At 35.1% G+C, this 14915-nt stretch overlaps 1 protein-coding gene across 1 annotated transcript in view; it reads left to right on the top strand.

Annotated features, from left to right (window-relative positions):
• The window catches only part of PSMD1 (proteasome 26S subunit, non-ATPase 1), a 94204-nt gene that overhangs the window by 21993 nt on the left and 57296 nt on the right, over positions 1-14915 (top strand). Inside the window, exons 9-16 of the mRNA XM_080669217.1 lie at positions 446-574; positions 2061-2149; positions 2826-2904; positions 3401-3574; positions 5065-5176; positions 5967-6163; positions 7836-7931; positions 8971-9035. Of these exons, the coding sequence (XP_080525343.1) occupies positions 446-574; positions 2061-2149; positions 2826-2904; positions 3401-3574; positions 5065-5176; positions 5967-6163; positions 7836-7931; positions 8971-9035 (941 nt within the window). The remainder of the gene's footprint in view (positions 1-445; positions 575-2060; positions 2150-2825; positions 2905-3400; positions 3575-5064; positions 5177-5966; positions 6164-7835; positions 7932-8970; positions 9036-14915) is intronic.

A 14915-nucleotide genomic window follows, 5' to 3' on the forward strand; every position in this document is an offset into this window, starting at 1 on the left:
CAGCTGTTCTTCAACTGGATGGATAGTTTTGTTGATTGATAGCTTGGTATTTCATGAGATCATATAAGTGTGTTGATTAAAGATGCTTTCAATTTTGTCAGTTTGGATTAGTGGTTCCTCACATAAAGTATAAGCTGGCTCTGTATAAAAGTTTTCCTTATATATCATCAGTAATTAGTTATTCTTTTACACCTTATTTTCTTATATTAAAAAATATTTTACATTGGAAGCTAGTTCACAACGAATTACATTCTTCCATCAAGCTGGTATCATATTTCAGTGGTATCTAATAAATAAATTATACATGAGTTTTTCCAGATTCTACTGTTAAAATGGGTATTGTATGTATGAAATATTTGAATTTTACTGATTTTGGGCTGTTAAAGTTGCCTTCGTGGATTTCAGTAATATATGAATTCTTATTCTTTGTTTATTGTTTTGGCAGAGTCCAGAGCCCAAGGATCAGACTTTGAAAATGATTAAAATTTTAAGTGGTGAAATGGCTATTGAGTTACATCTGCAATTTTTAATACGAAATAATAACACAGATCTCATGATCCTAAAAAGCACAAAGGTAGGAAATTCATCTATAGTGGAGCCTTTTAAAAAATATTTATTTGTTGAATATAGGTACTTATATTTATTTCTTATTGAATACTTTGTTGCATTTTATTCCTGACTATGGAAATAAGTTTTTATCCTATCTAATAAAGAGGGAATATGCTAATTGACCCTCACACCGTTGCAAAGATGGCGGCACCCACCGCCAATAAGGAGGGAATAAGCTAATTGACTGCCCCGCCCTCAAAGATGGCGGCGCCCACAGCCAATAAGAAGGGAACATGCTAATTGACTGCCCTGCCCTCAAAGGTGGCGGCACCCACAGCCAATAAGGAGGGAATATGCTAATTGACTGCCACACCCTCAAAGATGGCAGCACCCACAGCCACAAAATGGTGGCGCCCAGTCTCCTCAGCCACCCAGGGCCAGCCTGAGGTGCATGCAAGCCTCGAATGGTGGCTGCCCAGCCTCCCAGGGCCACCCGAGGCTCAGGTAACCAGGGCTGGCTGAGGCTTGTGCTGCTGGCAGTAGCAGCAGCAGAGGTGTGATGGGGCGTTGCCTTTCCCTGATCACCAGGTCACCTCCCACCCCTGAGGGCTCCCGGACTGTGAGAGGGCATGCCAGGCTGAGGGGACCCCCCCACCCCCCCCGCCAGTGCATGAATTTTCATGCACCAGGCCTCTAGTATAAAAATAACAATGGGAGAAACTCTTACACTTGTTGAAAAAGAAAGACTTAATATTGAATGAGTTCCTGTTTTTGTGCTAATCTCTCATAGGGAATTTCAGTGGATTTTTTTTACCATTTTCTTTAGCTCACTTTTTATTTTAATGTATACATATAGCACTTGGACAAAAGCACTGTCAGCACATTGATATAGCTTATGTGTCTGTTTTTCCACTAAATTGCAAACTTGAGAGCAGTGGTTCTTACCCGGTTTTTAAAAAATTCATATACTATTCCATTACTAAATAGTTGATTAAAGCATATGTAATAATGCTTCTCCAAACTTTTAATACAATTTTTACAAATGGCGAAAGGACACAGAATTACATAATTTGCATTTATGACAATTATTTGAAATTAATCTTTATAATATAGTCTTATTAAAAATACACACGGTTACTTGATGGCTGCCAGAGGCACAGTGCCAAAAGAGGTGTAGCATTGCTCCTCAAGCTACTGCAGCACCTTGGAGACCTTGAGTTTAGAGAAATGGTAAATTAAACTATTCAGAAACCCAAAACTAGAAAATCTGCTACCTAAATTAACCTACCTAAAATCTGTTTACCTCAAGTTAAAACCACAAATAAAGCTCTATTTGACTTGCTTGTTTTTAATCTTTATAAAGAAATAGCCAAGATCCATTATTTTAAATATATTAGTTCAGTTCATTCATGTTTCACTATATAACAGGGACTCTGGTTGTGTGTTCATGGGTGAGTTTGCAATATGTATGAATACTCTGCCAATGATAAAAATCTATTTGTTTTTGTAAGGATGCAGTACGGAATTCTGTATGTCATACAGCAACTGTTATAGCAAACTCTTTTATGCATTGTGGGACTACCAGTGACCAGTTTCTTAGGTAAATATACTGGAAGATTTCTGCTTTGTACAGTCATCTTTAACAGAGACTCTGTTGACATTGTTACATGGATTGGAGAACTTGCCCTGCTGCCAGTCCTGGATTTTAAATTTTATTTATGCTATTTTATATATTTACTTATTGCATATGCCTACTTGTTTGTTTTTTAATTAAGACTGGTTCCTTCTCTCTTTTTTTAAGTTTTTTTATTTATTGATTTTAGAGAGAAAGATAGATTTGTTGTTCAACTTATTTATGCATTCATTGGTTGTTTCTTGTAAATACCCTGACTGGGGATCAAACCCACAACCTTGACGTATCAAGAAAACCCTCTAACCAACTGAGCTACCCAACCAGGGCCCTACTTGTTTCAAGGCAAAATTAATTCTCTTAGTTAATTGGCTTGAGTATCAGCTTTTGAATGAAATACATTAAGCTCAGAAATTTAGTATAGTTTTGCTTTTGTTCATAGTGGAATTACATATTAAGCATTTTTTTACCAGTCCTCAAAATATTAAGAACAACTTAGGTAAAATAGAATCTGCAGTAATTTGTGATCCATACAGTGAAATGATTTGCAATAGTTCAAGGTAAATTTTTAATGCTTTGACTTTAGAATTATAAAATGCCTTAGGGTATTTGTTCAGTAGTATTACTTAATTTTCTTTTCTTACAGAGATAACTTGGAATGGTTGGCCAGGGCCACTAACTGGGCAAAATTTACAGCTACAGCCAGTTTGGGTGTAATTCACAAGGTAATATACACTGATTAGTGGGAACAGGCATTAGAACAGAGCAATTTTTCTGGAATTAATAAAATGTAGAAGTTTACTATAATTCGTTGACATGTACATTTTGTTAAATCAGTCCTCTTATAGGGAAGGATAAAGAAAGATATTAAAGTACATATAAATTTGTTTGTTTTTAATAAAAGGTAGAAATCCTTTTCCTATGAAGATTAAGCCATTTCTCAAAGGATGAATTGAAATAAGTTGTTTGCATAATATAAGATGAATTTGGGGAAATGTTGTAAAACCAGGGAAAACATTGAAGCATTTGTTTCTAAGTAGGATGTGACTGGCTCTCTGAAAGGCTCTTCTCTAGTTCAAGTGATGAAGTTGTAGAAGAGAGCCCCACTTTACTCCTCTTTTAGCAAGTGAATATGCTGGAGAAAAGCAATTATCATAGGAAATGTTAGCTCTTTTTCTTACTTTCTCTTACTGACACGTTTGTTGTGGCTCCAATTTACAGGGTCATGAGAAGGAAGCATTACAGTTAATGGCAACATATCTTCCCAAGGACACCTCTCCAGGATCAGCCTATCAGGAAGGTGGAGGTCTCTATGCATTAGGTCTAATTCATGCCAATCATGGTGGTGATATAATTGACTATCTGCTTAACCAGCTTAAGAATGCCAGCAATGATGTAAGTGTTAGAATGGAAAACTAAATTTTCATTAGTTAAGGGTCCAGGAAAACATTTGCCAAATTATTTTAGTGAATAGAAATTTTGTTATATTTGGGAAGTCCCCAACAGTATTGTTTTGAAAACACATGTTTTATTCCCACACTTTAGAGTTTTGTAATGTTATTTAGATGACCTTAGTGAACATTTAGTCTAATCCTATCATTTTGCAGGAAACTAGTCCCAAAGAAATTGCATATCCTCTCTTGGGAATCAGAATTCTTGCTTATTTTGATCTTTGATAAGTATTAAATGTAAATTTTTGAAAAAACTTAATTAGCCCTATCTTATTTTAAGGTATGTTGAAATAGGGTTTTAGACTTTAATGTTTATGTTAGAATCTTTTAGAAACCTTTTAGGAGGGTAGCTGAGTCGGCCAAAAAACTTTGTCCTCCTATTTTAGTGAAAAGATTGAGGCCAATAGAAACATCTGTCCCAGTGTGTAAGCCCCATATCCAAGATCTTATCTACATTTACATATACCTTTACCTCACTTCCTCTGGTCTCAGGTGAAAACTTTTTTATCAGACAAAGCTTTTTGGTTGCCAGCAACAGAAACCACTTCAGACTAATTTATTGGAAGTAGCTTATGTAATTAAAGGATAAGCTGATGAACCAGTTCTCACAAAGGTTAAGAGCCAGGGCAGCTATAGGGAAGTAGATAACAGGAATACTGGAATTGTCTCTTCAGGGCCCTACTGTCAGGATGAGTGAACTTAAATGTTTTTGGTCCTTGGGTGATTCCACTTAAGAACGATTAAAATTCCAGAGAAGCATCCAGTTGACCTAACTTTGGGTCATAGGCCAGTACTTTGGCTAGAGGAAGGTAGAAGCTTCTTAAATAACAGTCCCACCAAGACTAATCAATGGGGGAGCAGTATTCTTCAAGCAAGATTGGGGTGCTATCACCAATAAAAAGATACTGTGCATTCAAAAATGACAGATGACCAAGTGTTCCTCTTCAAGTAAAGACCAACTTTTGCTCTTGACTCCATTTTCTCCCACTTTATTCCATATTCCATTAGCTCTACCTTTTTCTCCTTTTCAGCCTCCCTCTCTGCTGTCTTTCCCCCCTCAGCCCATAAGCATATTCATGTCTCACCTATCCTAACAGAAACTTTCCTTGGCACTTGCTACTTCCTCTTGGTTGTTGTCATCTTTCTCTTCCTCTTACATAAATGTATTGAAAGAGAGTTAATATCACTCCACATTTTTTTTTTCTTCTTTTATTCACTTTCAAATTCACTATTATTTTGTATCAGCAAGCACCATTCTTTGGAAATTGAAATTTCTGAGGTTACCACTGGCCTTTTGATTTTCAAATCTTTTGATCATTCTAACTAAGCCAACTGTTCTACATATTTATATCAAATATAATTTGAAATTAGAATTAAAGCTTGGATTTTAAGTACAATGTACTACATCAGTGGAGCCCATGCTTTTTCTCCTAGATCGTTCGACATGGTGGCAGTCTGGGCCTTGGTTTGGCTGCCATGGGGACTGCACGCCAGGATGTGTATGATTTGCTAAAAACAAACCTTTATCAGGATGATGCCGTGACAGGTAAGTGATTCTTTCTAAAGACAACAAATTTTAGGTTTATTTAATTTATAATTTATTTTCTACCTATAATTTGTATAGCCTCTTAAAAATCTAACGATTCTCTTCTTGAAGAGGAAGTGGATTTTTTCCCCATTTGTCAAACTCAAAAAATGTTTATAATATAAAGGCTTTTAAAAATGGTATAGTCTGTGTGTTTCTCTATATAACTGACTTTTGTAAATACAAATACAAATTTATTAGAGTGACCTACTTATGTCATAGGACTATCTGCTGGGTGATAATGTAGAAAAAATGTCATGTTTCCTTTGAAATCACTGTAGGTTATTATGGTACCATCAGTTAAGATTTCAAAAGAAAAAAGCTATAAATATACAACTACATAAAATACCTTTTTATCAGATGGTTTGAAAAAATGCAATCAGGAGCTAATGATTCGGTTGTTTCTTTTTTTTATTAATCCTCACTGGAGGATATTTTTCCCATTAATTTTTAGAAAGACCTGGAAGGGATGGGGAGAGAGGAGAGAAACATTGATGTGAGAAAGCCACATCAATTGGTTGCCTCCTCAATGTGCCCCAACCAAGGCAGGGAACCTGCAACCCAGGTAAGTGCCCTTGACTGGAATTGAACCCACATCCTTTCAGTTAGCAGGTCGACACTCTAACCACTGAGCAATACCGGCAGGGCTAATGGTTGTTTTGATAGTTGGTGCTAATATGCCACTCCCAATAGGGTATGTTGTATTGAGTTTATATACATAGCTCTTATTCTTTAATTTTTTATTCACTAGGGGAAGCAGCTGGCCTGGCCCTAGGTTTGGTTATGTTGGGCTCCAAAAATGCCCAGGCTATTGAGGATATGGTCGGCTATGCGCAAGAAACTCAACATGAGAAGATTCTGCGTGGTCTTGCAGTTGGCATTGCACTAGTAATGTATGGGAGGATGGAAGAGGCCGATGCTCTCATTGAATCTCTCTGCCGTGATAAGGTGAATCACACATCGATCCTCTTCTCTTTGCACTTCCTCACCTTCCAGTTATTTCCACCATTTATAAAACACTTAGCTTCACTGGAAATTATCTCTGTTCCCTTCAGAACACCTAGCTACATTTGTTAATATAACTTTTCATAAGGTATATAAAACCTAATAGAATTTAGAAAACAAAAATACTGATTAGGAGATGTAAACTGAAGTTGAGGATTTAAAATTTAATGAATATTTCAGATCAATGATTTTCAGATAAATCAAAAAATGTTTCTTTAGTGATTTACAAGTTAATTCTTTTTTTTTTTTTTTAATCCTCACCTGAGGGTATTTTTTCTTTTTTTTTTTATATATATATTTTATTGATATTTCACAGAGAGGAAGGGAGAGGGATAGGGAGCTAGAAACATCGATGAGAGAGAAACATCGATCAGCTGCCTTCTGCACACCTCCCACTGAGAATGTGCCCGCAACCAAGGTACATGCCCCTGACCGGAATCGAACCCGGGACCTTTCAGTCCACAGGCCGACACTCTATCCACTGAGCCAAACCGGTTTCGGCACAAGTTAATTCTTTTTAGAAATAGTGTTTTTGGAATGATTTCATAATCACTTAATAAGATAAAGTTTACTTCCTTGTTTTTCATTAAAAAAAAATAGTGCCAATCTTTACTTAATTGAATGAGGTTTTTTCCATTGTCTTTTGTTTGCTTTTCATATTGGTGGTATTATAAGTAGTCAGCAGTATATTGTCCTCTGTAATCTGATTAAAAGAACTATTTTTTTTTTTAATATATTTTTATTGATTTTTTTACAGAGAGGAAGGGAGAGGGATAGAGAGTTAGAAACATCGATGGGAGAGAAACATCGATCAGCTGCCTCCTGCACACCTCCCACTGGGGATGTGCCCGCAACCAAGGTACATGCCCTTGACCGGAATCGAACCTGGGACCTTTCAGTCCGCAGGCCGACGCTCTATCCACTGAGCCAAACCGGTTTCGGCTGATTAAAAGAACTATTGCTAGCCCGGCCAGTGTGACTCAGTGGTTGAGTATCAACCCATGAACCAAGAGGTCACATGCCCCGGGTTGTGAGCTCAATCTCCAGTGAGGGGCATGCAGGAGACAGCCGATTGATGTCTGTCTTTCATCAGTGTTTCTATCTCTCTGTAATTTCCCCTTCTTCTCTCTCTAAAAATCAATAAAAACATTAAAAAAAAAAGAACCACTGCTATAATTTACTGATAAAATGACTAATTATTTTGCTCAACTATCAGACCTCCATATTTCTTACTCAGTGTTCAGTTCCAAAAATTAAATGATAAAGTAAAAGCAAGTTAGAATATAGAATAGAAACTGGCTTCTTTTTGTCCCTTTGATAAATGGAAGTGAGTGTCATAGGGCAGTAGGTGTTGATACCAAGTTTATACTTTCTAGAATGTATGAGGCAGAACAGGCATGTTATGTTTCACAGAATGTTGGCAATTTCAAGCAGTTAATTCCATTCATGTTAATCTTATTTCCCCATTCATTTAGAAAATACCAACCACAAAATAGTTCTTGAATTCGTCTTTTCCTACCTAAAACAAACTCAGTGCATACAACTATGCCCATTAATCTAGAGAAGTTATTGTTTGAAATAAGTTGGTGATTGATGTTGAATTGTTTTTTCTTAGGACCCAATTCTTCGACGGTCTGGAATGTATACCGTAGCCATGGCTTACTGTGGCTCAGGTAACAACAAAGCTATACGACGCCTGCTACATGTTGCTGTAAGTACTGTGATCTTTCTTGGGGATGGGATGGAAGGGAAAGTTTGCAAATGGACCCTACATGTCTAGGTGAGTGCAGCACCCACATCACATGACCACTATCAGTGGTCTCAGGTTCAGATTCTCGTTCACAGGACACGATCAGCTGTATCTAAGCATCAGTCTCACATAGCTTTTCAGAAGGATGAAGGACAGGATAATAGTATGTCAGTTTGAATAAAAGTCCTTAAAGTCATTCAGGTGCAATGACTTCTGAAACTCTACTCCAAGGGGCACCCTCATTGAAGAGACAAGACTATGTGAGTTTGTGCAACAACCCTACGATCAGGAAATCTAATGAACAGTAGGAACCATTTCTTTTCACAGCCTGTGAAGTTAGCTTTCAGGTACCCCCAAGGAACATGCTCTATTTCAAGAAAAACATTATACAGGAAAGCCAATGCCCATGTTTTCCAAGAGGCTTTTTCCACTCAGTCCTCCTAATCCAAATATAGCTTATCAACAATAAATACTGTTGCCTGGTAACACAGCAGGCATTCCACATATGTCTTAACTCAGTAGGTTTCTGCTCTCATGATGCTGGGAGAAGATAAACCCAAGGTCAATACTTACCATGCAGAATGGGCTTAAAACTATTCATAACTCCTTCACAGAGATATTCACATCCCGCAGTACTTCCTAGTAGTTTATCCTTTATCAGTGCAGAATGTGGTATATGCTAAATATTTGCATTTTGCTTGAACCTTAGGACATAAAGTTTTGAAAATAACATTGAAGGAATGGTTAGGATTTCATAGTAGCCCACAAAAGCCATAAAGCAGCTGAAATAGTCCTGAACCTTAAACACCACCAAGTTTTAAAACTTGTAAGCCCTGAAATAAAGATATTCTCAGAAAAGTTTTTCTAAATTGGGGAAAAACATTCTAATAAAAGAATAACATTAATGAGGTCTAATGTATATTTGAATGATGTTGGCCCCTATCAGTTTGATCTAGTAATAAAATGCATGGTATAATGTAATCATAAATTTTTTTCCCAGGTGAGCGATGTTAATGACGATGTCAGAAGGGCAGCAGTAGAATCACTTGGGTTCATTCTATTCAGGTAATAATTTCTAACTTCCAGTTCTGTTTATATTACATTTCTTTTTATAGTCAGTAACTAAACAGAAATTCAAATACCTGAGTAATATATTTAGATTTAGAATAAGGACCATTTAACAATAAGATTAGTACTGGTCACCTGACTAAGAAGCAAGTTTGTCTTGGGATTCTGAGAACCTATTTGAGAAAGAGTAAAATCACTTATTATTTCTCTTTATTTTTTGTAACATTGCTGCTTATTCACTTTTTAAAATTTGAGTAACACCTTCAGTATTCCTCTTTGCATGTATATTGGCAATTCAAATGGGATGATACCTCTTACACAGGTTTATAGAGGTCTTGAAGCTCTTTCATGAAAGTAAAAGGTAATAGGCTTTGTTTAAATGCAAAATGGTAAAAAAAAAAAATTGCAGATTTAAAAATACTATTTTTGGACTTAAAGATTTGGAGACGCTTTTGGTATTATAATATAGTGATTAAGAGGACACATTCTGAAACCAATCTGCCTCTATTGAATCCTGGCTCTGCCACTTATTAGCTGAGTAACTTTGGGCTTGCTACTTAGCCTCCTTAAGCCTCAGGTTCCTTGTCTGTGAAATGGGTATAATATTTGTGTGTGTTTTTTTATGATTATCTAAAGCCTTTAGCACAGGCTCTGGCAATAGTATGTGCTGTTTAGTGTTCATTAGTGGTAATTATAATAGTGGTGGTAGATGCAGTAGTGCTTCTTCCATTAATTCTCACTGTCTGCTTAGCTCTGATCTCAAATACCACTGTTTTGTTTTTATCTTAAAATATAACAAAGGAAAATTAAAAGTACTTCTTTTAAGCTCTATTTGGACACTGCTTGTTACAGCTTATTTGTGATGAAATTACACAAAATAAGTTCCCAGGGTACATGTTAGATGAGTCAAATGTCTCATATCCTTTTAATCTCTGGTATAGATTTTCTACCCCAAGTTCCTGGGAGTGAGCCTTTGTTATAGAGAGTTGTGATATAACTTGACAAATATTTATTGACCATCTACTACAAACTGATTACAGGATCTTCTCCATTATATCCCAGATAGGAAGCTATCCAATTACTACAGGCTATAAAATATTTTCTTCCTATTGTAGATAAAAATGTTGAGTAAAATTGCAGGGCACAGACCCATATGGCATGCTAATTGGTTTCTCCTTATACCAGTGAGTTTTATTGAATGAGGTTGTTCAACCAAATACTAATGTTCACTGTATTATCCTCTAACCCTCATTTGTCCAACTTGTTTACAAAAATACTAAGAGAGCCTTCACTAAATTCTAAAGGTATTACACAGATCTGCTAGTCTGATACCTTCAAAACAAGGTATGTGATTAGTTGCTTATTGTTTCTTAACTTAGTAAATCTATAGATGCGTCAAGTGTTTATTCCTTTTCTAAGATCTAACAAAACATATGTATGTTAAGCTATTCTACTTTTTTTTAAAAAAAAAAAAGATCTGCACCCGACTTTACTTTTAATTTCTCAAATCCTCTTTCTTGAAAAGATTCATTCTGAACATGGGAATATTTTATTTAGACACTTACAGTCTTGTTGTACCTTTGCGATTTTCTGTTTTTCCTCACATTTGTCAACAGTAGTTCTATGATTACATCGGCAAGTTCTATTTCAAGGAGGTGGTTCATTTATTTTAGAGACTTGAACTCATTTAAGGCAGTCATTCTCTTTACCTATTTTGCATTTTGATCCATCTTCACATTACATTTTATCTTTCTGGTCTAAAAATCATTCTCCTGAGAGAAAAGATGGAAGAAGCAAAATAGAAGTTGAATAGTTCTATTTCCTTCCTGTCATCTTTGATATATCGTTTTACCTGAGCTGTGATCCTCACCTTCTTAATCTTTGCTGTAGAGTTTAGACACAATTCAAAAACAAAAACTAATGATTTTATTATTGCTATCCAGAAAGGTTTGGGTATTTTAAAGATTTTAAAACTAGATAATTTGAGTATGGAAAGTATATCTTCTAGGTGTACTCTTAATAACTAACTGTTGGCTTGTGTAAAAAGAATCCTACTCATGATAGTCTCTTTCTTTGTTTTGCTTCTTGTCAGCTGTTCATTCTCCCTATGAATGACTTTATATTTCAAGTTATATAAATCAGTGGCCTAGTGTGCATATTCTGCCACATAGGAAGTTGATGAGCTAATTGAAAATTTTTTTGTTTGCTCTCAAATTAACAATTCACTTTGTCCTTGTATTCCTGTAGCTCACACATGTGCTAAATTCCCAGTTTCAGCAACAGATGTCTCCCATGAGCTGCTGTTAGGCTTTGCTGAGATCTACCTAGGATATAGGATAGTCAGATCCAGCTAAGGAGTTGTTTATGTGCTCTTTATTTCAAAGGGACCATTTGTAGTTTTCTCTTCATAATGGGATTCTTATAAGAAGTAGAAACTGGAAAAAGACTTTAGAGATGGTTTTGTCTAAAACTTCATAAATGAAGGTAATTAAATGTAATCAATTTATCTAAGCAACTGCAGTTAAAACAAATTTTTCTAAATCTTAGATTAGTACCATTTCTCTGGAGTGAGAATTTTTAATTTTTCCAGTGGAAACTTAGAAATTAACCAATATTCTCATTTTTTAAAAGAGAAAGAAATTGAATTCCAAACTAGTTAATAAAATTTCCCATTGTTATAGAGCTAAATGATAGAACTGAAATTCAAAACAGGTTTCATGATAAACCAATGCTTTCTCTACCATGCCTTTTTGTTAGAACACAATCTTCCTAAGTGGCTCTGAATAGAGCATGTTTATTCTCCAATTTCCTCATTAATATTTCGAAAGTTTCTGTTCTGTCTTTTAAGAATAGTATATGCTTTCTGATTTGTCATCATTTACTCTCTTAGTGTGTTTCATTTTATCATTTCTTCCCTGGTAGATATCATTTTTTAAATAACTACAGACATTTGGCCTTCTTGAACCATGTTTTGAGGATTTATTTCTTCTAATTTTTTTAACTTTGTTTTTAGAGTGTACTTATTGAACAAAACATTGCAAACATATCAGTAAATATGTATTTGTATTTCAGCAACTAGTATGAAATTGTCTCTGTAGGAAACAAAAAATTCTCATGTATATTATCTCCTTTATTCTCAGGGTAATCCAAAGAGTTGTAGTATTTTCACTGTTTCTTTCTCCTGAGTTTTTAGATTATTTGTTCATAATGTATATGATAAAAATAGACAACTAAATTGAAAGGCATTCTTGTCAGATTGAAATGAGCCTAATACATTTTTTATCTAAGAATTAGGTATTTGTTGGTCCCATTGTTACCAGTCTAAGTCAGCAAGATTTTATTATTATAGCAAGTCTTTGTATAGTACTGTACATGGCATTGACTGAAACTCAATTGGAATTGACCAGAATCTGAATTATTTTAACTTGACATTAGAAAGGAAATGAAGAAGTTAAAAGAAGCATTGGTCTTAACATAGTTGAAAAAAATTTGCTATGATGGTGAATAAGTTAATTGATCTGACATAGACCTTAAAATGAAACAATCTTGGAGGTCCTTGGTCATCTTTGCTGCTACTTTAGCTGTTACAGTTTGCAACTAAATAATTCTTAGTGTATACATTAAAATGTTTTCAGATATGGATGGATCTTGTTAGATGTGAGGGAGATTCTTTGTGCAGGTATCTTTTAGGCCACAAAATAGGTTCCTTGAATGTAAAAATGTTGCATCATTATAGATCTTTAGAATTTTAGGGAACCCTAGTAATCAACTAGTTAGCACCAAATGCATGAATTACCTTTACAATATCTATTTACAATTGTATATCAACTTGATACATATTTTTGATATGCTGTTCTCTTTTTCTGCCTCAGTATCTTTGTGTTTATGTTCTGGGTGCTATAACTTTCTCTCTCTTTTTTTTTTTTCTTCTTTTTTCTGCACCTTTGTTTTTCTTCTCGTTAATAAATATGGAATAGAATGAAAGTTTCTTTTTTCAAAATTATTCTTCTAGAGAGGTACAATCTATTCCTTTTCTTTGAAGGTAAGACTAGTGAATAGAGTTTCTATGTTGCCATAGGATTGGTTAACTTTTAAGTTTTGCTTAAAAATTAAAGTATTCTGAAATAGAAATATCAATTATGTATCAAAGTGGTAAAAATACTGTGCTATATTGTACTTTTTCAGAAATAGTTTATATTGGGTTTGTATTTCATTTTCTAGAATCTTCTGGAAATAGTAGAATGCCCTCATTCATTAACTATAGAAAGATCTCTCAGCTAACTGTAAGCAACGAGTTTTTTATTCTTTCAGAAATTGAAGCTAAATAGTTTAAAGGTCTAATAGTTAATTTTATAGGTTAGCGTATGTTTAAGCACATACACATATTTGGAGGCAATGTAGAGTATGTTGGAAGATAGTTCTTCTACTCTGGATTGTCTAGAAGTAGAGCTTGGCAGTGTGATTGCTATCTCTGGTATTTAGATTTCCTGAAACAATTATAGATACCTTCAGATACATAAGATACTGTTTGAAAGAGTGATATCTGAAAACTTAATCTCACAAGACTTTACATGAATATAAATATTAACATATGCCAATTCCATCGTTAGAGACTGGAACCAAAACTGAAAAGAATGTTTTTTGTTGTTGTTGTTTTGATTTGTTGTTGTTTTAGGAACATAAGTTATTTGAGATAGCCTATCCTTAATGTACCTGAAAATCTTAGACTGGTGAGGACCAGTGCCTAAAGCTTTGATAATTTAGGAATTATATTTGTAAGATATACTCTTTTTGGCAGATGACATAGAGCTTGTAAGATATATATTTTAGACCCAGATTATAGGAAAGGATTCTGCCATTTCAAATGGAGAATATATACCTGCTTTACTTGGGCTGAGTTTCTCAATAGCCAACATATTTCTTGAAGTAATTTTTTTAAAACTGAGTTGCGCCCTGGCCAGTGTGCTCAGAGGGTTGGAGCATTGTCCCATGCACCGAGGGGCTGCGATTTGATTCCTGGTCAGGGCACATACAGAAGGCAGCTGATTGATATCTCTCTCTCTCTCCCCCACTTTCTCCCCCTCCCTTCCTCTCCCTTCCTCTGTCTCTAAAATCAATAAAAAACATGTCCTGAGTGAGGATTTTTTTTTAAAACTGAGTTGTGTTGAGAGGGAGAGCAATAGAATAATAGGTTGAGGCATAAGAATGGGTCAACATGAAAAGAAAAAGCTAAGATATGTGCTATCTTCACTGCATACCCCCTCAGCCTAAATTTATGAGAGTAGCATAAAAAATTTTTAAAAAGTAAAAAGAATTGTCTACCATTTACTATATTCACCCCCATAAGAATCCTATGAAATGTAAATGAGGAAACTGAGGCTCAGAGAAATTTAGTATCTTTTGTAAATCCAGTCAGTTAGCTAGTAAATTACACAGGTTGAATTTATTCTCAGATCTAGTGGTACAAAATGAAAAAAAAATGAGAGGGTAAATAAAAAATGTTTGTGCCCGAAGTTCAACCAAGTCTTTGGGTAAGTTTTGGCAGCCATGATCGCAACTTATGAGACCATTCAAGTTTAGGTTCCTGGATTGAAGTCTCATGCCTCCAGCTTGCACATATTATTTAAGAAGGTTTAAGTACCCAAAAGTGATTTCATTTTTTTCTCCTCCTCTAGTAGACCCACCTCTGCTGAATAGATCCCTGGTATCAGCTATTTAATAAACAGCTAGAGTTCTAAAATCCTATTATTTTGTGTGATATCCAACTACTGTCCTCCCACCCCTTCCTTCAAGGCAATTTTCTGATGAAAGCAAAATTAATGACTACTTCTAAGTAAGCCACACTATAAATGACAATCTTAACTTTTTATCTCCGGA

The sequence above is a fragment of the Plecotus auritus genome (genome assembly GCF_963455305.1).
Source record: "Plecotus auritus genome assembly, chromosome: 5".
NCBI lineage: Eukaryota > Metazoa > Chordata > Mammalia > Chiroptera > Vespertilionidae > Plecotus > Plecotus auritus.